The sequence below is a fragment of the Haemaphysalis longicornis genome, unplaced genomic scaffold, assembly GCF_048455015.1.
Source record: "Haemaphysalis longicornis isolate Haplotype H1 unplaced genomic scaffold, Haemaphysalis longicornis Haplotype H1 scaffold_4, whole genome shotgun sequence".
Lineage (NCBI taxonomy): Eukaryota > Metazoa > Arthropoda > Arachnida > Ixodida > Ixodidae > Haemaphysalis > Haemaphysalis longicornis.
The window spans coordinates 2,393,643-2,418,450 of record NW_027526361.1 but is presented as its reverse complement, the minus strand read 5'-3'; the positions used below and the strand labels follow the sequence as shown (position 1 = coordinate 2,418,450).

The window sequence follows — 24,808 nt, the reverse complement described above, 5'->3', positions numbered from 1 at the left end:
GCTACTTATAGCATCTCACCGCGAGACAAGCAGCATAAGAATGATTTGCATTAGTATACAATTCTCTGAATTTCTACAGGTTTTTCATGCGTAAGCACTCTGTTCCGATATCTATTACTTCACAGTGCCAATTGTGTAACGCCATGCATATGCAGCGTTACCCATTTCAGCGTTAAATTAGTGTAGCGGAATACCTCCGGGTTTCTGTATGAGAGTGAGAGAGTTGGGTCACGTGAGTATTTTGAACCCACCTGGCTTTGTTTGCCACTGTCGCCAATCAGTGGCCTAGTGTGGGCCAATCAAAGAGCCATCCTCACTCTCAAATTGTGACGTCCCTGTTGTGGGAAGTCTTAGTGGTAAAATCGAGGAGGTTGATGTTTTGGGAAGAGAAGAGGAGAGCGCGGCGAGCCCCGCTCGACGCGGGGCCTGCCCGACCTCTGTTATGCGATCATGAGCCTTGAGAGTTGTAAATCCGTAGTGTAAATAAAGTGTACATATTGTACACACATTTTGCTATTGCTTGGAGTAGACCGTCGTCGGCTACGTGCCGTCGGCCAACGAGCCAGCCAGCCATAGTTTCAGCGGATCATCGCTTCGGTCATCGAATTTGGCGACCGATCTGCTTGACTTTAACTCCTTGGGCGAGGTGTTTTAGTTTCTGCATTTTGATTTTGTATCTATTGCTGTCATCGTATGTTTCCATTTTTCACGTATATAATTACTTTGTTTTGTGATATATTCACTACCAACCACGCCCTTCTGTACGCCCTACGGGCCTTGACGCTGCTTAAATAAATAAATAAATAAATAAATAAATAAATAAATAAATAAATAAATAAATAAATACACTTTATGTTTATCTAACTTTAGCCCTAGGCACAGGAAGATAGACCGAGCTTAACTTATCAGGAGTGACGTCATGAAGCGGTACCCGTGGAAAAAAGTACTCGTTGTGCTCAACGTACCTCAAGCTGCTGGTGACAGCTCACACCTTGTAAGGCTCCAAAGCAAAACCTTGCGCCTAAGCTTCTGCGATCCGGCAGATACCCGGCAGGGGCTGCAGTTGAAGGGACATTGAAGGCTGGAAAGAAGTTGGCCTGTATCGATAGGCTGCGGCGCTGAGAACCTAAATACACCATTCTCGCAACTAGCAGCCCTTTAAATACGACAGCAAATGCCAGAAACGTGAAAACATGGGACGCCGCCCCGTACGCTTTTGGAAACCACGGTTTGTGACGTCACAAAAGTGGTGAGCGGCGAGAGCTCATTGGGGAAGCATCTATAAATGTTATTCCTGAAATAAACAGTTCTTCAGTGCATGGTTGAGCGCGTGAAATAGATGTAAATCAAAGCTTTCGTGACCTCATCGTATCTAGAAAACACACACTACACCTTTTATACACTGCGCGGCAGCCTGCTTCCCTCACTAATCCGCCAGCTATCGTGCTTTCATTTTGGTTTTCTAAAAGGATTGGTGCGCAACTAGCGAAGTCAACTGAACCGCGGTGAGCGCCCGAGCTTCTGCAAGCAGCACACAGGCAGCAGCAGGAAGTCCCTCGATTAGAATCGGCCAAAGGGACCACATGCCGTGCAGGCGGCTAAGCGAGCCGCCTGAGCTTCCGATTTCCCATTCTCAGCGCGCAGTGGAGGAGGAGGAGGAGGAAAAAACGTTTACTGCAATTTGCTCCCGTTGAATGGGAGGACAGGAGCGCGGGTGGTTGCCGGTCATCCGTGGTGGGTGGCGTCCCTAGTCCGGGATGCCATGGCCAGCAGCAGCTCGAATGGCCCTGGTCACCAGGCCACGCTCGTTTTCCAGGACAGCTTGTCAGCAGGACCTCCCACTGCTCCAGCGTCGGTGCGATCACTTCTGGTAGTTCCGTGAAGCTTTTACACTCCAACACCATGTGGTTCGGGGTGTTGATGGTCCCAAAGCAGAAGTTGCAGTCGTAGCTGAAGAGCGTGGGGTGTTCATTGGACAGCTGTGTGGCGTGCGGAAATGAGTTTGTCTGCAGTCTCATCGTTGCCGCCTCATCGTTGCAGTCTGACGTTGCTATCGCTAAAGTGCCCCCGAGTCGGAAATAATCATGCGTGAAATGAACTTACTGCGAGTAGTTAGCTGTCCAATCCGCCCGTTCACCTCGAGCCGCTGTTGATAAACCGTAAAGCGTGTGACACTCTGAGCGGGCAACGACGACTTCTGGACAAGGCTGCCGTGAAGAGGGTTTATTTCACGCCAGGTTCGCGTTCCGCGAGAGAAGATAATATGAGATGGCTGTGATCGCCAGAAGAGGTGATGTAAAAAGGTGCCAGCCTGAACGGTGTCAGCCGAAAGCCCGGGACGCTGCTCTTGATATTCGAAACGGCGCTTGTTGCTTCGAAAGCGGCTTCGCTGCAGCCCTCCATGTTCGCAACCGGCTCGATGGGGTCTGGGACGCCGAAATATGCGGGAACACTGGCCGCCCAAGCATCTAAACGCGTTTCTGATTCCGTTCGTGAAAATGAAAACCCAAGCCGGCCTCGTCGGCCAGAGAAACATTTCCGTAGTAGACCAGTGCGCCGCTGCGCCGCGCCCCCGCCGCAAGCGGTGTTGCTCGTGCCGCTCTGCGCTGCCGCCAGATTCAAAGATTCAAAGATTCAAAGATTTTATTTCCTCAAAAGTACGAGGAGGCAGGTTGGGACTAAAGGCTACAAAGCCTGACAGAGGCCCCAGCCCCCTTTGGTACAGTACAATGATGAGGCAAAATCAAACAAGCTAGAAATTCTAATGCGAGTTACAAAAATACAAGCAACATGTAGAGCACAAGACATTACAGAACAATATGGGAAAGGTACAGTAACGTACAGTATAGTACAAAGGAGTAAATTAAAACAAAATAAAAGTGGACAATCAGAGTACAACTATGACTGAGTTTTAAAGATAGACACAATTACAAAACCTGCGCATTTAACAGGTCTAGACGACATGCACAGTTCTAGCCATTGAAGAAGATATTGAGCCCGCCCCCAGGGATTCGCTCCTATTTTGTGACGCAATGCTTACGTCACGAAAAAATGAAAAGAAAGCGGGCGAGAAAAACGCCAGCTTGATTTACTCATTTCTCAGCGAATAACGCATCGTTGCTCGTCGAACAAAAGCCGAGGGAGCTACGAAACGTGTGGTCGTGTTGTTAGAACAAAATTTTATTCAGCCTTTCAGGGCCCCTTTAAAGTGGCGCAGTTTTCATCTCGACGAGCAGTGTTACAAGCATTCCCTGAGCGGAGGGCGCTGCGGCAGCACGCATTGCTATCGACGCGCTGGCATGCACCAAGCAACCAATGAATCAATCAATCAGTAAGTCAGTTACTAACAGCGCGAGCACTAGGAGGGTGGTTCGCAAGATATCTTCAGCGCCCGTGCTCTGAATCCTGAATACTGTATATCCAGTATATACCCTGAAGCGGAACGAAGTGTTGCACACTCACCCATAAGCACTACGCATTAAGTTTATAATGCCTTGCCAGCAGGAACGTATGCTGCGTTCTTCGCTCGATATCCCGCGGATGGCGCCGCCAAAGCACCTATTATAAGCATTTAGAGAACATTTGCCAAGCCTTTGAGCGTAACCGAAGTTTCCATAACTTTCCAACTAGTGCTCAGTATTGCTGTCAGAATAAATGTGTCTGCAATAAGAACCACCTCGGCTGCTGGGCCTAAAGTGACGCCCCCTCTTTTCCCCCTTTTTCCTGCAGTCGTGGTGATATGCGCATCACCCGACACTGTTCGGGAGATCATGCTGACAGCGGACGACCTCGGCATGGGCAATGGCGACTTCGTCTTCTTCTCCGTGGAGCTATTCACAACGTAAGTCATGTGGCGCTTTTCCATCCCTCTTCAAGTAAACAACTGTATGGTGTACGACCAGACTGCCAGTTACAGGTATCTTGTGTTTGCGATAACCGCGAATTGAATTATTTTTCGTCATTTACCGTTGCACGTATTTGTGGTCACATAGATTGAAGAGCTTGCTGTCATCAGTCTTTCTTCCCTCCCCCTTCCCCCCCCTCCCCCCCGCGCCGCCGTGGCACAGTGCATGGTTAAGGCACCGGTTACTGAACACCGTATTGTGGGTTCGAATGCGGCCCGCGGAGGCCTTTTTAAAGCAAAACTTTCCTAACCTATATAGTCGAGTCGAACCTATAATCGCCAGGATGCTCCGCGCATTGCCGGCCGAAAACACGGTATGAAGGAACAGGACATGCTGAGTCTAGTTCGAGCTTTGGTCATTTCGAGAGTTACGTACGTCGCCCCCTACGCCGCCCTCGAGGAGGCAGAAAGGCGTAAGTTCGATATCATCATACGCAAACTCCTTTAAACAAGCCCTCCAACTTCCAACAAGCACTTCTACTTCTCACTTGATGGCGCGGGGAGTGCGCAGTCACATGGACGATCGCTTACAGAGGAGCACCTGAACAACGCCCAGAAAACATGACTAAGCACTACTCCGACAAGCTGCCGAGTACTCATGAACCTGGGATGTGCACCTTTAGTGGAAACGGAGATGGCCGAAGACACACCAAAGGAAATTATATGGGAGCTGAAGGTTGCCCTAGTGCCAAGAAACATGAGCCCTCAGCCCCACGAATGCAAAAGAATGGCCAGGGCACAAACACTTGAAAAGCAGTACTGTGACTCAAAAACAGCAGAATGCACAGACGTGGCGGAATACGCACGTCCAAATACCAAAATAGCGGTGGTCGCCACACCCACAGGCCTCATTACAAGTATCACCCTTCGCCAGGCTACCATCCTCGAAGCGAAAGAAGCGGCGCTCGCACAAGCCATAGTATAGAATCATCATCACAGACTCGCAAGTGGCGCGCCGAAAGTAAACGGCCGAAACGATTTAGAAGAAAGCCCTACAAAGTCTAGGCCAGAACCCGCCTGAAAGAACAGCCAGGATAATTGGGACGCCTGCCCACTCAGTCCTTTCCGGCAAGGCACCATCTCATGCTCACGCCCGAGATCTTGCTCGCCGGGCACTGCAAGAGCACGACGATAGGGCCAGACACTCACTTATTACCTACAACGATATTAACCAAGACTCTAGGCCCACACGACGCACCTTCCTGCCAGCCACTGAAAGTTAATAAAAGAACAAGAACTCGCCCACCGACAACTCCAAACAAATACGTTTCCACTCCCCACACGGCCACACGCCATTCACCCCACAGTAAGCAACCCCCTATGACGACACTGCGACAATGGAGCAACCCTCTACCATATGTTTTGGGCATGCCAGTCAAACCAAGACGTTGCACAAATTCCCAATGTTATACTAGCAGTGGCAGAATGAACTTGCCAGCTCGGACCTAAGGAAGCAGCTTTGGCTCGCTGAAAGGGCGAATATAGCAGTCCTGGACTGGGACCTCCGACCACTCAATTTCACCGTTGAAAAAAGTTTTCTCCTCGTCTCCCTCGTTTCTTGTGCGCTCACTCGCTCGGCTTGCTTCAACGCTCCCTTCACCTGCTGTGCGCTGTCGTTGAACAGCCGTTTCAAGCGCTTGCCATGGAATTTCCTGTGGCAGGGCAGCCGTTTTGCTTTCGCAGGCGCACGCGCCGGCATTCTCGCTCTCCGAGAAAGAGGCGCAGACGCAATGCAGCTGGACGCGCTAAAGACGCGAACACGGGGCCGTTTGTTTTCCTCGCGCAACGCGGGTCGCCCTGGCGAGCTTGTGAATACTGACCTGCCGGGTCATAAGGGGCTCGCCCAACATATGGCGTGTTAGCAGAGAAAGGGAAGTTCCCGCCACTCGGAAAGCTTTTATGCGATGCGAACGGAGCTCGGTGACGCTATCGCATTCCGCTCCTAAAGGCCCAGCTCAAGCGTCTTGCAGCTCTGCCTTGGCATCTACGTGAACTCTGATTTCGCGGTGACCGTGCTTCTTACGACGCTTGGCCTCGCTAGCACGACGAATACGGGGAAGGGTATAAAGCCGAGCGTTCTACTCTGAGAATTCCCCGCAGGTCGTGTTCACCGCAGCGCTCCAGAACGATCAATCGAAGCGACTAAGTGTGCAAATTATGCCAATGGCGAAGCCGAACACGTGATCTGAGTAAACAAAGTGCGCCTGCGCAGGGCGTGAGGCGAAAATGTACATTGCGCAATGTACCTGCGTAGATGCCCTTTCTCAATCAAATTGAATGCTCGGCCATGTCATTTGCCGAGTTTGCACTCTAGGACACCCCGATTGGCCATTCTGGAGCATAATAGTAAAGAAGCCCTCTAGGGGACTTCTTAGAGTGTGTCTGACTGCGTCGGCGAGGACGGGCATGGCTGCGCCCCCTTTCTTGGGCAAAATGCGTTGCTCTTCCGAAAAAAATAACATTATATATTTGTTCTCAACTAGGCATCGTCTGTCGCTGCTGCTAGCACAATGTGTTTTCTTCTAGCTCAGTCGGTCTATTTACCGCACCGGAACCCGCGGGGCTACATCTCGACCTTTGGCGTTGTTTAGTTTTCTTTGATTCTTGTTTTATCGATAGTGTTTCATTTATTATCCGCTTTTTTTTTTCAGACGCTACCGCTGTTTATAGTTTCCGTTTGACAAGCTTAGTCATTCTATCTTCAAATGTGTTAATATAACAGGGGAACTGCAGAAAAGGAAATGCTGCTGCCGAGATAGTTACCGCAAAATTCTGTGTCGTTCACAGTCCGTCTACTGAGATACCAGAAGGAATGTCGCGGAAATACCTCGGTGGGCAATAACGCGTGGGATCCTTATTTCCCTGCTTAAGCCCGTTAAGCGGTGCACTTAGCGAATGCTGGGGAAAAAATATGAGGGAGGAACGGCCGGGTAGCGAGGGACAAATGAGCTTGCTTATGAAGGGAATAATAAGAAAAAGCATTTTCCCCTGCGGCCGGTTTATCTCGTGTTCATGAAAAGAGCACGCGTGTTAATTAAAGTTTCCTTGTCGAAGCCGCTCTTCATCCTCCGCAGAACACTTCCTGTACTTAGTGAACAACAACGAACAGCGTGTAATTTTCCTGGAGGGCTGCGATCGTCTTCGTAAACTGCTTCGTAAGCCGTAAAACCTTCTGCGAGATAAAAATTTACCATCTTTTCCTAAGAAAGTTGAGAGAAGCACGAAGGCAAAGCGTGCGTCCAAACTTGGCTGAAACTGCGTCCAATCGATCGTTAAATCTTCAAGGACCCACACTTCAAACGAAGAACGAACCCGTGCGATGATTTTTCGCGCAGTGAGTAAACGTATGTATACGGACGACCTGAATGTACACCGATAGGTGGCTAATGAGATAGAGGTACACTACAGTATACGCCCTCTTGGTGATCGATGCGTGTGCTGTCTTGTCTGGAACCGTTCCTTTGTCGGGATTTTCAAGGGACCGTCTTGACACCACGGAAGCCTGCTTTCACGCACTCGCGTTTGAGGGTCCATAGATCTTATCAGTGCTTTTCGGTTGAAGAACTGGTCTACGGGGGAATGTATTAGTTTTGTGACCGAACGCCACGGGTTCCACTAAGAAGGCTTTCGCTTTAGAATGAACGCGGCTATGGAGGAATTGTTTGGCCATCGCAGCTCGGGAAGACAAGGATAGCAAATGCCGTCCCTCAATTCATGCCCATCACTTTCCGCAGAATGAGACAAACGTTATCCGACAAGTAAGGTACTCTTCAATGGGAAAGCCCAGCACAGCTGTCTAGGTGTTTTCATTTTACGCTTTAACGCGGCAAAGAATTTGAGAAAGATGTGCATGTATGCGCAGTTGCAGGCAGGGTGTCGAACCGGAACCGGAACCGGAACCGAACATAAAACCGAAAGCAAACCTGAATTTTTTCCTGAAACCGGGACTGCACCGAACGCGTATTATTTCCACCATTTTGAAGCTGAACCCGAACTGGAACGAAGCGAAGGAACCGCTCAGAACCGGCTCCAAGAATGGTTAGTGAAACGGTTCTGGGAACGGTTAGAGCGAACGGGAAAATAACAAGTCACCCGCCGCAGTGGCTAAGGCGTTGCGTTGCGCTGCTGGGCACGAGGTCGCGGGTTCGATTCCCGGCCGCCGCGGCCGCTTTTCTGATAAAGGCGATAAGCATAAACACCCGTGCGTACGAGATTTCGGCGCACGTTAAAGATCCCCAGGGGGTCAAAATTAATCCGGAGCCGTGCGTACGAGATTTCGGCGCACGTTAAAGATCCCCAGGGGGTCAAAATTAATCCGGAGCCCTCCACTACGGCGCGCCTCATCGCCTGCGTTGCGTCGGCGTGTTAAAACGTAAAATCAATCAATCAATCAATCAATCAATCAATCAATCAATCAATCAATCAATCAATCAATCAATCAATCAATCAATCAATCAATCAATCAATCAATCAATCAATCAATCAATCAATCAATCATCTCGTCTCCTGCGCTGTTAAAACATGATTTCAAACCAACTGGCCGAAATTTCTCTTGCCCCGGGATTTCGCATGGGAACGATGACAGCTTTCTGTAATTCACTCTCGAGGCACTCAACGCCGTTGTCTTTTGTATCCGAACGTCTCTCGACTGGAGCCGCAACGAAGCTGCTTTGCTCAACCACTGCAGGAACACGCACACGGAACGCCCCGGGACGGCCGTACTGCGCTGCCTTCGCATTACGTCAGCTGTAGCTGCGCAGTTTCGTGCCCAAACGGGCTGCTAGGAATTTCGAATTTCGAATGCCTCTGCAACCGACGACTACTTTTCACTGACCTCCACCCCGTCTAATGATGTCCGCCTTCATCGCTAAATCCAAATTATTATGTTCTCGGCGGCGTGTCTCCGGAGACACGCCGCCGAGAAAAAAAAAAAAAAAAAAACACGCACCACGCCTCGCCAGTCTCCATGCCAGCAGAGCCGCCGCTGTGTCACAGCATAGTTTCTCTGTACGGGTCACAAGCCTATACGGTCGGTGTCCCCTTTCCATTTCGCATCCAATCGCACCTTGCGTTCCCGTTGTCATGAGGGCATCCCATGCTAGTGCGTCGAGCAGGTTTTGAAGGCATAGAGTTACTTTGTGAGTACTGAAGGCCCCCGAAGCGACGCGACGCGCTATGAGTCATCGTCATCAGGCGAAGCACAGTTGCAGGGGCACTTACGGCGCGGCATTCGATATATGCAATGTGGCGGTGAACGAGAGTTCGATACACGCTTACGAAAGTGTTCAACGCAGACATTTGGGCTAGTTGGTGATACGACTTCGACATGGTAAAAAGCGCACTAGACGGGAACAGGAAAAAAGACAGTGACACGGGTCCCGTGTCACTACATTTCTTCTGTCCCTGTCTAGTGCGCTTTTTACCATGTCGAACGCGAAAGTGCTATACTTTTGCATAGGATTTCCAAGGGGATGCTTAGACTGTTCGATATCTGCAATAAGTCAATATATCCGGGTTCGATATATCAGGGATCGACTACTATAAGTTTTTCCCGAAAACAGTTTCTGATTGGAATGCCGTGCTTGATATGCCCTGCTTATCATGCCAAGTGAAACTGTATACATAACTTGTCCTTGTAGCTTAGTCTGCTTCTTTGTATGTATTTTTGTCGGTGGTTTTTCGCGAGTGTCTTGTGAAATATGCATTTTGTACCACGGGGCATGCAAACGAGATTTTGTAACTGTATCACCCTCTCCTGCATTGAATATACTTGGTCTGCAGTATGCGATAAATAAACAGAAATAAAATGTCCCTGTAAACCTTTTATTTTGCATGGGTTTATTTTGTAATCGTCGGCCTGCCATGGAAAACATTTCGCAGCGGATTGCATTGGACGCGGTTTCGATTCCCGGCCGCGGCGGTCGCTTTTCTGATTGAGGCAAAAGGCGAAAACACCCGTGCACTTGATGTTTCGACGCATGTTACAGATCCCCAGGTGGTCAAAGTTAATCCGGAACCCTCCACTACGGTGAACCTCATCGCCTGAGTAGCGCCGGTGCGTTAAACCTCACGATCGATCGATCGATCGATCGATCAATCAATCAATCAATCAATCAATCAATCAATCAATCAATCAATCAATCAATCAATCAATCAATCAATCAATTGTACAGTCCAGTTGCCGAAGCCAACATTTAAAAAATCTACACTACAAATTTGTTTTATAGTGACCTGAAAGAGAGACTAAGAAACAAAAACGCAGCACTAAAAAAGTAAAAAAAAAATACACCCGTGACTTCATCGTCGAACCCGGTTGAACACGTTTGAACCAGTTCGAACGGGAAGGAATGGTGCTGGGGAACCGAAGCCGGAACCGAACCCGATAGGCTTGAACCCGAACCCGAACCGAACCCGAAAAAATTCCGTTTCGACACCCTGGTTTTAGGCCACAGTGACGTCCCCTCTTAGCCGCCGTAGGCAAACCAGCGCTGTGTTTCCGCTTGCGGTAGAAACAGCGGTGGACGCCGCTCAAAGCACGAAGGACGCTTAGCATCTGCGCCCTAGAATTTCCTGCCCACGCTTGGATCAACTTTGATCCGCTTTCCTCGTCGCTCCTTCTTCGCTATCACCGTCCTTGGGACCTCACGAACAGCTCCTGACAGAAATAAGAATGGTGTACGACCGTGCTACCCAGGGGGGCCATGATGTCGCCCTGAAGTGGCTTCGCAGCCACTGCGGCATTGTCGGCAACGAAAGTGAGGGCGCTGCCGCCCGGTTGGCGCATCAAGCAGCGGTGACTGCACTCGTTCCATTGTCTAGGACGGACGCAGCTAGGGACCTCCGCATACTTGCCCGGGAAACAGCAGTCTCCCAATGGTCTCCAGAAGAATTCACATGTGCACGCATTGGTGCCCTTGACCCACACCTGCAACGTCCCCTTCCACTGAGCCCCCCACGGTCTGATGCAACTCTTCTTGGCCATCTCTGGCTGGGGATGGCTTTCACAATTGCTTATTCATACACAATAGGAATGGCAGCAAGGGCGGAGTGCGAAACGTGCGGCACATTGGATACGATACGGCACGTTTTATTCGAGTGCCCACGCTACTCGCCTGAAAGAAAGAAGCTGTCGTCAGCACTGAGGAACCTAGAATCTTTGCGGCAATTTTCGGGGGAGAAGATTCTGTGCCACTGGCCCTCTCTGTCATCCGCTCAGAAGGCGATTAAGGAACTTTAACGCCTTCTCCGGGCGACGAACTTAAACACCAGACTATAGACTGAACGCCTCCAGTGTAAATCACTGTCAGTCCTTCAGCGCTGGACATACGTGTTGCACCAACTTTTCTTCATTCTTTATTTTCTCTTTTTTGCCTATTTTCCCTTTCTCACGTGTAGTATAGCAAACTAGGCTCTAGACAGGTTAACTTTCCTGCCTTCCTTCTACACCCTTCCTTCCTTCCTTCCGTCCGTAGTTCTCCGCCGCGCTCCTCGTCCTCTTTTTTTAACCACCCTTCTACTTGTAAAATTACACGCACTCGAGCAATTGCAGGCACTAGTTAATAATAAACCCGAATAACAATTACAAAATGCTCGACGTGCGGCAGGTTATTAGTCTTCACTACGAGCTTCGCTCGTGTAATTTTGCTGAACTGGGAGCCGTATTCAAGGTATAGTTTACGGCTGAGTGGAAGTTCGCCTGCTCAGATTGTGAGCTCATAGCGAATCTGCGGTCACAAACCAAGTGAAATGTACAATTTCTGACGCTTCGGATCCCATACACGATCCTCGTTAACGACGGAGTGAGGGAAGACGTCGTCGTAGTTTTTATGCTTTCAAAATGTGTCGTAGTGATCGAGCGTAGATACCGGGAAAGTTACCCTCTGCCCTGTTGATCGTATCTGATGTCGTTTATATCAATAGCTTTTCCCCGAAGAGCCTGGTTGCCGCTATTCTTTTGTTACCATTGCCGCTCTGTCTCAGTCATATTCGTAATTTTGTTCTTCCCCGTGTTCTGCATTCGCGGCGACATTCTTTTTGTTGACGCCGACGTACACGTTTCGCCGACGTACACGTCATCGCAGTCGCCACGCAGGATCTCGAAAGCGACGACTCCTGGAGGGTAGGGGGGGGGGGGGGGGTGAATTTTACTGAGTCGGCAAAAATAAAACAAAATAAAGGTGGGTGGCCTGTCTCGGTTCAGAAAGCCGCGAGCGACTGCTGCTGCTCCAGCCCGGCAGATCAGGTGTTCCTGAGTCTCGAGCTGGTCCGCCCGCACCCCCACTGCTCCGGGGTGGGGGAGGGGCGTGGATTCGGGTGGTCGGCGAATGCCCAGACGAGATGGTGCGTGGTATTGGGAGCATTGCAGGATGGACAGTTTTAAGGATATGTAGTAGAGGATATATGATGAAGGATAGAGCTCGTGAAATATCTACTCGGTAATTTTTCGGGGCAGGGTTTGGGGTGGCTGGTCCCTCGCGTTTACCGGCTTGCCTCGAAGTTTTCCGCAGGGTATGTGGGCGACCACCAAGTCGTACTTGGAAAACATCCTGCAAATGGATTCAGGCGGCGCCGACGTGAGGGATTGCCTCCTTGGAGTGCGACGTTCGGTCGGTTCGGGCAGTATCGGCGGGACACAAAATTTGGCGCTTGATTGATTTTTTTGGGTAAATATCCAGGAGTAGCCGCTGTTAAATAACTCGATGTGTCGTTTTCAGTTCTCTTACTAGTTGTTCTTTCCCGGTGGAGATGCGCTTGGCTCGAGTTACCAGGGAGCAAACTACAGATGTCTTGTGGCAAACGGGGAAGGGGGGGGGGGGGGGGGGGGGCAGGAGATGAAGTTCAGGCACTCGCTTGCGTTCGTCACCTTCATGTGCATAGAAAAGAAAAGCCCATAATTCGTACGCCTGACGAGTACGCCAAGAAAAGGCAGGCGGCCATTTTATTTTTGCCCAACAGTGAACTGAGTACTGGGTTGAACGGAATTCAAGCAGTGCAGAAATCTTATGATATCATCTCTGCGCAGAGTACGAAAAGAGTCGTCCACCAAACAAGAGAACGCCTTTGGGGCTGGTGTGAAAGAATCCGGAGCTTTTGCTTCGATTGCCTCCATCGCAAGATTAGTGGCAGTTACCGATATCGATGCTCACACCGCCGTGCACGGCTGCGGTAGTTAAGGGGCGGTAGGATAATTAGCGCCATTCAGAGGTCAAGTGGCAACTCCGAAGCCACGTCTGGCGACATTTAGAGGACGCTCTGCCACGCCGTACCGGCGGCACGTGGCGGAACATAGTGACTTCATTTGCGGACCATTTGGCCGATCTGCCCCAATAACTGCATGCATGACCGCAGCTGTAGCCACTTGGCCCCGCGGGCTCTACAGGGCCCAGGGGGTGACTGCGCGCACGCAACCTTGTTCCCCCGGATACGCAGAAAAGTGAGCTCTGGATAGAAGTTCACGCTCCTGAAAAAAGGTTCCGTATTAGTGGTCCTTTCAGTCGGGGCGCTAGCATTCCCGACGGAAAATTTCGGCTCGGGAGCTCGGTGCACATAAACTCTGGCTGCGTGCGTCACTGGGGTAGCATAATGCGCTGGGGAAGGAGCAGGAAAAACGTTACTCACTGAAGAGCTAGCGGGTGGGCGGAGTCCTCGGTGCGGGGCTCCGATAGTTCGTCTACGCGCCATCTTCGCCCTACCGGTCAGCTGTAGCTGCCTGCTCTGATCAATGCGGGGAGGCTTCAGTGTCCGTTCGCAGCTTCTCTCTCTGATCACGATTTCTCTTGTATGTCGGCTCACGGTATCAGTCTTCAAGAGGGAGAAATTCGGCCGACAGTCACTGTAAGGACTTTCTTGCGGTGAACTAGCGCCCAAACTGAGTGGTGTTGAGTCAACCCCCCCCTTCCGAAACAATAAAAGCTCCCAGTTATCAGTATCTTCACCGCCCGCTTAGCGCCCTGAGCTGCGCGGCCCGCAAGTTGCTTCGGTTAGGCGACAAGGAGAGGCGGCGAGGGCGGAGGAGATGATGGATGCATGGATGCCATCTTCAGTGGCTGTTGCGTGATCGAGAAAGAAGAGGCAAAAGGCGCATTAAGCGCCAAAGGGCGTGTCAGGTGCAATAAAGTAATTTATAGGACAGTTCATTATTATCAGAAGCTGATGCAGTTGACATGAAAAAAACTTTGCCTGCCTTGCATCAGGGATGGGTGATGGCATGAGGTTTATACCACCCGTTTCCAACCACGACATCGAGTGGGAATCAACCTCAGCGTGTGCGTGAGGATATCGCGTGGGTGCCATCGGGGAAGATAGAAGACACGCGGTCGCCTGTTAAGTACACAGAGGTAAGCAGGTCATCTTTATTGGAGTTAAGATTCAAAATTAACCTCTTCTACTATGATGGAGATTTTGTAGCTGAATCCGGCTCTTGCCGCAGCGGCGCGGCGTTGCTTTACTCGGGCGAAAAGAGCCTTCTATCAGGACAGGCGAATGCTGTTTACTTATTCAGTGTATTGATCCGAAACAGCGGCAACATCCGAGATGAGGAATATCGAAGCAGTTTCGCCAGCCGCGGCGGCCGGAAAAAGCCGGAGGCGTCAAAGCTTGCCCCTTCTGTCAGAGCGCGGCACAACCACAGGAACAAACTTTCTTCCAGAGCGACGCCTTGAGTGGAATCCGGAGGAAACAAAAAGGTGGGAATCAAAGAACAAAACAGCTGCAACGGAACTCTAAACGCACGAAAAAGTCGGTAAAACGAAACAACAGCAATGGCACACCAAGAGAGTATGAGAAAACGATCGCCGATGGTATCTCTTTCTCTTCCACGCTTCCAGTTGGTGTGCAAAAGGAGAAACAAACGGCAAAACGCTTTACCTCGGCAAAAGACGCCCAACTGAATAAATAAACCTGGTTTGGACAAAGGAAACTTTCAAGGCTTGACAACGCTCAAGCCTTCAGGAGCAGCGGTCTAACGGTGACGGGCGTCGAGCGCTTTGCTGAAAGCTTGAAATCGGCTCACTTCTGGCTCGTTGGGTATCCGTCTGTTTGCTGGCCGAGCGCACGGAATCGTCGAACGGGCCCGCTGTTTCGATCAGCTGCCGCTGTTGACAGGAGGAAGAAAAAAAAGAAACGACACATGGCTTTCGCTCCCGGGCTTTGTGCTCGTTCGTCTCGCGTTCCCACTCCACCCCCATGGCCCACGCCGGGGTGTTCATTGATTCACGCGCTCCAAAATCGTCACAAGGCCTTTTTCTGCTTTCTAGCCAAAGGCCCGGGCCCATCCCCTCTGCGGGCTCTCTGCCAGTTTCAGATCGGCGATGCCGTTTCCACCCACGTTTCTCCCTTTGTTCGCATTCAGGTTATTGTGCCCATTTCCCTTCGCTAACACCTCGATGCTTGAAGTGGCCCAGACGCGCACGCGGCCTCGTCTACTCCACTATAATTGAGACCCTTCATCCGACGAGACAGAAGTTAATGCCGCTGTCCGTAAACATGTTACCTTCTCGTTTCTCGGTATGCTGCACTTGAGTACACGGTTCATTGCTGTGGTTGCTCCTTCCGATTGATCTCCTTCGGGTGGCCTCCTCCGGCTGGGTCGGCTTGTTTTGAACAAGGAACGGTCGCCCTCGGCGTCTGGTTGCCAGAAAATAACCCAGCTTCGTTCGCGTTCTTGACAGCTTAGACTGCGTTTTGTTGCCAGGGGAGAAAGCATCGCTGACACGTACCGCGCATTAGCGAAAACTCTGCCGACAGAAAAAGTACTCAAAACATCACACCGAGAAACTCAATGCAAAAAACATGTCATTACGTTCTCAACTCCCAACTTTTATCATTCGTGCTGGTGTTTACCTGCCACTTAATGGCTTTCTTTCTCGCTGCTGAAACTAACCGCAGATGAAAGCGCGGGACCACATTTCGGCCACGCAGCCTCGATGACATCAGTGCTGCCTGAGAATTGTTCGCCGTGGCGACGCTTGCACCTGTTTTTATTTGGCGTCCTTTCTTTCTAGCGCTTTCCCAGGGTACCGATTTCCCAAAACCTTCGTGCGCTATTTGGAAGTCCGCCATACTCGCCACATATTTCAGAGCTTATACGACGGAAAGACCGAAACGTACCCCGAGGTGCGTTCCCGCGCTTTTTGAGCAGCTCTGCGGTCCCGCCTCTATCGCTCATCGTACCCGCTTCGTTCTCGAATATTTCGTGCTCGGTTACCTTTAGAGCGGTTTTCTTCATTTTTAGCTAAATTGAGGCTATTTGCCTTTAAGATGAAATGGACGGCCTCCGGAACGAAACTGCCAGTAGTGGCGCCGGTAATTTCGCTCGGGCGAAGACTGAAAGGGTCGCTTATAGAGGCAGCACGCTCGCACAAACGCGAAGAGTGGCAGACGGGAGAATGACGGGGACCCCCTTTCATTTTCCCCAGCGGCCAGGTAAGCCCGGCCCCCTGAAAAGTGTCGGCCTCCCACAGGCCGTCTCTCTATCAAAAGCAATGCGCCCTTCACTGGTGTGCGATTGCGAAATGTTTCTGTACACAAAACGAGGAAAGGGAAGGTGCGGAAATACCGAAACTGTCCGTTTCTTGCGCCGCTTCCCTTCATTTTGACCTTTCTCTTTCGGCTAATCTACATTTGCACTATGAAAACGATTAAGCGTGTTAGCTTCATTAATTTAACAGCGCAGGGGACGAGACGAGCCGCAGAAATGCACGGGACAACGCTGACTATCGGATGAATATTTATTCGAACAGCAAAACAGAAAACAAACACAGATGCGCGCGCACCATGAACACATATGAAAAAAAAAAAAAAAAAGAAAGAAAGAAGCACGCAGGCATTATCATCTTGTCTCCAGAAAATTAACCCCAGAATCAAGAAGCGCAAGTGACGGCGCGCTTACGCATGCGTCGCATGCTTACGAATTGCAAAAGCTTCGGTAATTCCCCTTGCGCGAGGATCACTGTGCACAAAGTTGACGGTCGTGTGACCGAATTCAGTACTGCAGCTACATTATGCTCTATCGCATGTACGCGCGCCCTATTCTGGAATTCGGCTGTATCCTTTTTTCTAGTTATCCGTTCTACAAGCTCCGACCATTGATTACATTAGAAAGGCAAGCTTTGCGATTTTGTTTGGGATTGCCAAGGTACGTCCCCATTCGGGTATTGTACTCGGAGGCTCGAATCCTTCCTCTGATATCTCGTTTCAAGGTGTTCACAGTAGAAGCATACCTTCGTGCAATGGAATTGCCTATATCACGATCACAAATGGTTTTTGTACACTCCCCAGCGTCCTTTTTTGCCCAATCATGGCCCATGCACAAGCGTCCACAGGTAGTGTTCGTCCAGTCCTTGCTCGCCCCTTTAAATATCAACATACTATCTGTACCTACGTTTGACTATTGCACTGCGATGGTGGACATTGACTTCGTCAACATTTTTCCCTCCAATGCCAAATGCTTGCCGGAGAGAACGATATCTGTCCTTTTAGAAAACTACCTAGAAGTGTTCCGGACACATGTGGTTATAGCCACAGATGCTTCTGTTCGAGACAAAAAAGCTGGTGTAGGTATCTTTTCACCTGCGCTTGACTGGGCATTTCCTCTTCTCTTCCAAATTTCACGTCAATATATTTGGCAGAATTTTTGGGAATCGCGCTCGCTCTTCGAAAGCTCAGCGAAGAGCATTCCCAGGTGATCATTGTGACGGATTCTTTTTCGGTTTGCTCCGCTTTATCTTCACCGACCGTTTCTCCACTTCGCCGATCGCTGTCGATGCTTATACCGGCACATGCCAGGGAAATCCGGCTGGTCTGGGTCCCAGGGCACAGAGGAGTTGAACTTAACGAAACTGCTGATTACCTGGCAGGAGTAGCACTGAATGGTCCTCTCGTTGAGAGAGAGAGAGAGAGAGAGAGAGAGAGAGAGAGAGAGAGAGAGAGAAAACTTTATTATTTGCAGTAGGTTTAAGGGGTCGGGGTGGCCGCAGGCTACAGCCTGGCGGCGACTAGCGTAGCCCTGTCCACGAGGGAGAGTTGTGTCCCTAGGTCAGAGCTACCCAGCGCGCCCTCCCACTGCTCGTCGGAGGAAATTAGAGGGAAAGGGTCTTTAGGGCAGCCCCACATGGAGTGGGGTACAGTGGAGCGTGTGCCACAGGCAGGACAATTGGGGGAAGGGTAAAGGGAGGGGTGGATGTGGTGAAGTACCGCTCGGCAAGGGAGAGTGTGAGTCTGGAGGAGTCGCCATGTGCGTTCCTGCGCGTGGGTGAGCTGGGAATGGGCAGGGGGGTATTTGCGGCGGGCGAGGCGGAAATGACTGACAATGTCGTGGTAAGTAGTCAGTCTGTCCCTGGCAGATCTGGCCCCATGGTAGGGAACGAGGCTGAAGGTTTGAAGGTTTATTGAAAAATTATAGTTGTTACATTGAAATACAATAATGGATACATACAGAGCGAGGTCCCAGAGTGAAACACTGTCGGGGGGACCTCCTGTAACAACGTTATATGGTGCAAAATTCCCAAAGGTGAAGCAGCATTCGATTGCGGTAGTGCAATAAAATTATACAATAGAAAGCGAAAACATAGCACAGAAAGAAAAGGCATGGTACAGGATTTGTTGTGCGAGTTGTTCAGGCGGTGTACAACACACTGATGCGTTAAAGGAGTACTGACACGAAATTTTTATGTTACGTTTTTTTCGCTGATATGCGTGCCTACCAGCCCACTAATCATAGAATGACAGATTAGACGGTCGAGCGCAGCGTAAACATTCATTTACGGCGTCGTTTATTCGTGCCAGTTTCGGTTTCGACAAAAAAACGCCGAGCGGCCGCCATGACAGCATGTATCACATGGCGTCAACATTCTTGCCGTATCGCTGCCTCTCTGGAAGCGCGCGCGAGCGAGCGCACGCGCGCGCCCAGACCGGCCGAGGTCTTCGCCGTCCCCACAGGCCCGGGCAGCATGACGTCAGTCCCAAAACCATGACGTGTACACACGCCCGAGCAGCGCGCGCCAACCACAGCCAGCGCGTCGGCTTCGTCACGGGAGCCCCGGCGTCGACAGTTTGGGGCACGTAGCAGATAATGTCACGTCGACCCGCTCTGGGCTTTCTCGTGCGGGCGAAGATTAAAATGGATTTTAAATATGTTTCGCTGAACGGTTGCTGTTGAAACTTGCTGGGAGATATCTCCTGATAAAAAGGAAGCGTTTTACATAGTTATCTCAGCTTTGAAATTTCGTGTCAGTACTCTTAAGTGCCGAGATCCGAATAGCTCTGAAAGAAAAAGCTTTTTAATCTACAGTGAAAAGAACTTAGGGAACGAGACAATTTAATTTCAACCGGTATTGTGTTCCAGAATGCAATTCCTAAAAACAGAACTGTTTGTTTGCCGTAATTGGTGCGTGCTTTTGGAAGGAGGAAGTTATGATGTTCAGAAAATCTGGTAATGTTAGAGTTCGTGAAGTGATCGTGGGGAAAGCCGTCAATGACGATGACATGAGAGCGAAGGCGATAGATCAGTAGTCCTAACTTGCTTAGCACTAAGTGTCTGAGCGGAAGGATTTTCAAGCTGTTGTAAATGGAAAATGTAGGTGCCCTGTAAGTGCTGAAGCTGATTACGCGAATAGCTTGGTTTTGTAAGTGCACAATCCCAGATAGATGCGCGTCGTAAGTGTTTCCTCATGATGAAATGCAATATGAAATGTGGCTGTGAACGAAGGCAAAGTAAAGCAAACGAAGTATGTGAACATGGAAATTAAAACATGATCGCAACAAGACACGGATACCAAAGCATACTTTCTTAGTGAGGGATTTAACATGCAGATTGAATTTCAAATGGGGGTCTAATGTAATTCCCAGAAATACAGCTGATCTAGATGCGGTTATGCAGTGATTACGAAGAAAAACGGAGGGAGTTGAAGGAAGCTGCCTTTGATGTGAGTGAAATACCATAAAGCTGGTTTTAGCGGGGTTTATATGAAGCTGGTTTTTTTCACACCAAACACAAATATTTTTTAGATCGTTGTTGAGTCGATCCGTTACATTTGTGAAAATTTCGTCCCCAACAAATAATGTGGTGTCATCGGCATAGAGTATGCAATTAGTGTATTGAAGGCAATTAGGTAAATCGTTAATGTACAAGAGGAAAAGGAGAGGGCCTAACAGGGAACCCTGTGGTACACCTCTGTTAATAGTTGCTGGTTGTGATAAAGAATCTTTAATTTGTACCACTTGATTCCGGTTAGTCAAATAACTGCGTAAAAGACAGGCCCACATATTCCGAGCGATTCCAATTTACAAAAAAGTATAGTATGATTAATCGTGTCAAATGCCTTTGTGAAATCAATGAACAAGGCCCCGGCCCAGAATTCCTTGTCAATAAATGTTTTCATCGCGTCAGTAAATGTTATCAGAGCTAATTCCGTAGAGTAGTTAGCACGAAAACCGAATTGTTTAGATGTGAGCAAGTCAAACTTGTTAAGGTAGCTGATCAGGTGGTTAACAAGGAGTTTTTCTAGGAGTTTGCTAAAAAACGGCAAGATAGTGATTGGACGATAATTGGACAACATAACACGCTCTCCCTTTTTAAACAGAGGAACAATTTTGCCCTGTTTCAGCTGGCTGGGAAAAATACCACTCTTAAATATTTTGTTCACAATGTTGGCAAGTACACCACTTAGCTCACGGGATACAAGTTTAATTTTGGATGGCATGATTGCGTCTAGCCCAGCTCCGGTGTTTTTCAAGCTACTCAGTACGACGTAAACTTCATCCGGCGATGTGGGGCGTAAGAAGAAACTATGGGGGCAGCGGGGAAGGTGAACTGCATCAGCGTCCTGAATCGGAATACACGTTGAGAAAAAAGCATTGAACGCATTTGCTATATCGTCGGGATTAGTCCAGCACCGAGTACCATCAGTAATTTCATTGATTCCAGGTTCTGGGTTAGCCAAGTTTGGAAATTCCTTAATTAGTTTCCAATTCTTGTAATTATTTTTACCGTTTTTTTATGATTTCATTTTGGTAGTAGGTTTGTTTGGCTTCTTTTAACAATTTGGTGAGTGTGCGAGAGTATTTCTTTAGGCGGGCTTGGAGAGCTACGTTAAAGGGACGTGATTTCACTTTTTTCTGCAGGTTATCTCGTTTGCGCATGGACTGCAATAAGCCACGTGTAACCCAGGGATTTCTTGGTGTGTTAGAACGCTTGTAGGTCTCTGATCGTGATGTGCATGAGGTAATAGCTGTTTTTAGCTTATCAGAAAACATGTCATACGCCTTTTCAGCATTTTTTTCCTGAATTATATCCTCCCAATTCGTATTAGAAATGGTTTGAATAAACTGAGCCGAGTTAAATGAAGCTTTATGCAGAATATTACGTTTTGTAGGGTTCTGATTTTCGATAAGTAAAAAGACGGGGTAGTGATCCGTAATATTGAAATTGACAACACCAGCAATCTGAGATGAGATGAGGTTTGATAGGACGTGATCGATCAGGGTACACGGGCCAAGTGGCATGCATCTTGTAGGCGAGGTAATCAAAGAATCCAGACCATGACCTTGAAAGCAGTTCACATAATCTGAGCACGAGGCATCATTTATGTCGCTGATATCGATGTTTAAATCACCAACGATAATAACATTTTTGTTTTCACGGTTAAGACGATGGAGTATGTTGTCCAGTTCGGCACAGAAGTCCTGATAAGATGAGGATGGCGATCGGTAAATGGAGGCCACTACAGTGTTCTTATGAGAGGAAAACAAGGTACGGTCAAATTCTAGCCATACGGACTCTACTTTATCTGTTCGGAAAGAAAGATCGACGCGGCGTTTGTAGGGAATTGTCTGGGAGATAAACATGGCTGCACCACCGTGGCGATCATTCTGTCTGTGGTCAAATTCACAGTTATAGCTTGGCAAGGAAAACAGCGTGTCATCGCATGACGACAACCAAGTTTCAGAAAGACAGATAAAAGAAAAATTGTGGCTCAAGAGGGTTTGGAAATAGGTTATGTCATCGTAATGTTTGGATAAGCTTCGAATGTTGAAATGAATTATGGAAGTGTGGCACGGCGGCTGTTTCCTTAGTAATTTTTTAAACTGATCAACAGAGTAACTCATGACAGGAATGGTTATTCCGAGCGTTCACTAGTTGATAAAGGCCAGATCAGGGGCTCTCGAGATCCGATAAACAGTGCTGTCAGTTGTTTTGCGGGCTTTAATGCGGCAGTTGTCGACCCAGAGAAACTTCCATTGTTTTTATTTTTTCAAATCTAAGGCCTGAGCGAAGAGACGTTTATTTTCCGGGGTCAAGTGGTCGTTGATGTACACGGGTGTGTCAGCATCTGTTGTCGCAGTGAAACCAATTGCGGAGCCCGTAAGGCGCGCTTTCCTGGCCACCGATGCAAATTCAGCCTTTTTTGCTCGTGAGCAGAACCGGGCAATTATGTTCTGTCCCTCTTTTGCGGGGACACGATGAACGACATCGAAATCGGCTTCCGACACAGGGCAGCCTACTTTTTCAGAAATAGCTTTGACTATTTCGACACAGCTCTCACCCTTCGTCACTGGCACGCCCTTGATTTCTACGTTGTTAAGCCGAGAATATTGTTCTAGTTCACTAACGCGACGGGACAACTGCTCATTCGCGCGACAGAGATCTTTATTTTCTTTTGTGAGAGTGGCCTGCTCGGTTTTCATTTTTTCGTATAGGTCATTAAACATGCTTAGACTTTTTTTAAGTTCCGCTACTTCGGATTGCAAAGCATCGACAGGCTTCGCAAGCTCAGCGTTCGTTGGCATCATAAAGACACAGAACAGTAGCAAGGGCACCAAAAAGGCAGCAAAGGGTGCGGCAGTATGCGATGAACAAAACAAGCTCTGAAGAGAGCGCAACAAACCTGCGCAGCAAACGGCGATTAGTTGTGGTCCAGCCGCAACCCTTGCTGCCAAATGCTGGAGCCCAGATGCGTCCTTCCTTTTGTAGCTGTCCGGGAGTGGTGGCGCTGGGTTGCAGTCACGTGGGTCCAGCCGAAGCGAAGCCTCGGTAACCGCTGCGTCAGGTTCGCCTTTCTTTATCGCACGTGGCTAGCAGCGCTCGATGAGGCCTCACGCAAACCCTGCGCAGCAAACGGCGATTAGTTGTGGCCCAGCCGCAACCCTTGCTGCCAAATCCGACCCTTGCTGCCAACCCTTGCTGCCAACCCTTGCTGCCAAATCCGAGCGGGCTGGGGCCCGCTCGGATTGTAAGTCCTTGAGCGACGACGTGGGCTGCCTCATTTCCTCCGAGGCCGGCATGAGCCGGTGTCCAAATTAGTTCTACCGGGGAGGTTGGGGAATTTTGAGCCAGAATTTTGAGGGCGAGTGGCGAAATAAGGCCACGAGCGAAATTTCGAACGGCCGTTTGAGAATCTGAGATTATAATTGCGGGGGTCGGCCTGTGTGACAGCGCTGGCGCTATTGCCGCCTCCTCCGCCTCTCCGGGACGAGGGGTGTTCACCGTGAGGGAGTTAATGGAAGGGTCCTCTCGTTGATACTGTGCCCCCGATAGCCTATGTTGTTGGAACTAGGTTTCCAAGGTACAGTTCACTGGACAGCCTCCCACCAGAGGCATCGCTCGCTGCCCAGACATTGAGCATCTACGGTACTCTTGGAAGTGTGACTTTGCGCAGTCTCGGCTGTGCGAGGTCACACTGACTTGCTTTCGATGTCGAACACCTAATTTGAATTTTTATCTACACCGCGCACGCTTAGCGCCATCGGCCATCTGCAGCTTCTGTCAAGAGGAGGAAACACTTGACCACTTCCTGTTGTCTTGCCGGCGGTTCTCTTCCCTCCGAAATCGTTACCTGGAGGCTCCCCTCCGGCGCCTGGGTCTCGCCTTGTCGGTGCCTAATTTATTGTCATTTGGGGCAGTCGGGCTTGGTCGGTGCAACGGGAATGTTTTTCGCGCTCTTCACTCATTTATTGCCGAAAAAGGTCGCTAGCCTTGTTAATCAACAGCTTCAACCCATTTTTAATCGTTTATTGAAATACCTGTTAGTACAGTAGTATTAAATTTCTTTTGGTTCCAAAATTGTTAGCATCACTGTACCCTATTTTCCTTTCGTTTGAAACTAATTACTAAGTTTCTTCAGCAGTGAAATCACAATAATACTTGGCCAATCCCCCAGAGTGGGTACGCGCCATTCTCGTTCCGGATCCAACCAACCAACCAACCTACAAGAGGCGCAATGTGCAGGCAAATGTGTACAAGGCACGCCTTTGGACAAGCTTTTATGCTCGCGCACAAGAACATTCAGGAAGCGCCCCGTTTGCCCCACATATACTTTACTGCAAGACAACATAATGGAATACACCACATTGCTTTTACACAGAAAAAACTGGTGGGGGTGTTTTACAGTACACACATGCCTTATAGGCAAATCCGATTTTCCTGACTTGCTCTCAATTCTAGGGCAAAGGTTTTGTAGCTTATTCTTAGCCGACAAGATGACATCAAGATTAAATTTATTTTCAATCTTCCTAATGCGATAGGACACGTTGGATGAACTTGTTCATCAACGTCGCGAAGCTCGGAAATTGAAGAATGCACTGTGTGATTCGGCGCGAGCACTAATAGCTTACGCTACCCGCCCTACCGCAGCGAGTACTTCCCCCGTGGCAGTTCGTGCAATTGAGTGGCAACAAACCAACTGACCTTCGTCGTCCAGATTCCAACATTTCGGCGTCTGCCCTCAAACAACGCATCGCCGACACGGATAGCCTCCTTCCACCCGGCTCTAACATATTATATACTGACGCCAGTATACAAGAGACTGTGATTGCCACTGCCATTCATTGCAATAGCCATCCAGCCCTCAGCAAGACGTCCACATTTAAGGTGCCGGAACCTCCATCATCGTTCTGTGCAGAACTTGT

General features: G+C 49.3%; 1 protein-coding gene across 2 annotated transcripts in view; it reads left to right on the top strand.

The window, feature by feature from the left end:
* LOC144178112 (atrial natriuretic peptide receptor 1-like) overlaps window positions 1-24,808 on the top strand; it is a 791,119-nt gene that overhangs the window by 444,298 nt on the left and 322,013 nt on the right. For both annotated transcript variants that reach the window (XM_077705647.1, XM_077705648.1), the window contains exon 2: window positions 3,730-3,841. In XM_077705647.1, coding sequence (XP_077561773.1) covers window positions 3,730-3,841 — 112 coding nt within the window. The remainder of the gene's footprint in view (window positions 1-3,729; window positions 3,842-24,808) is intronic.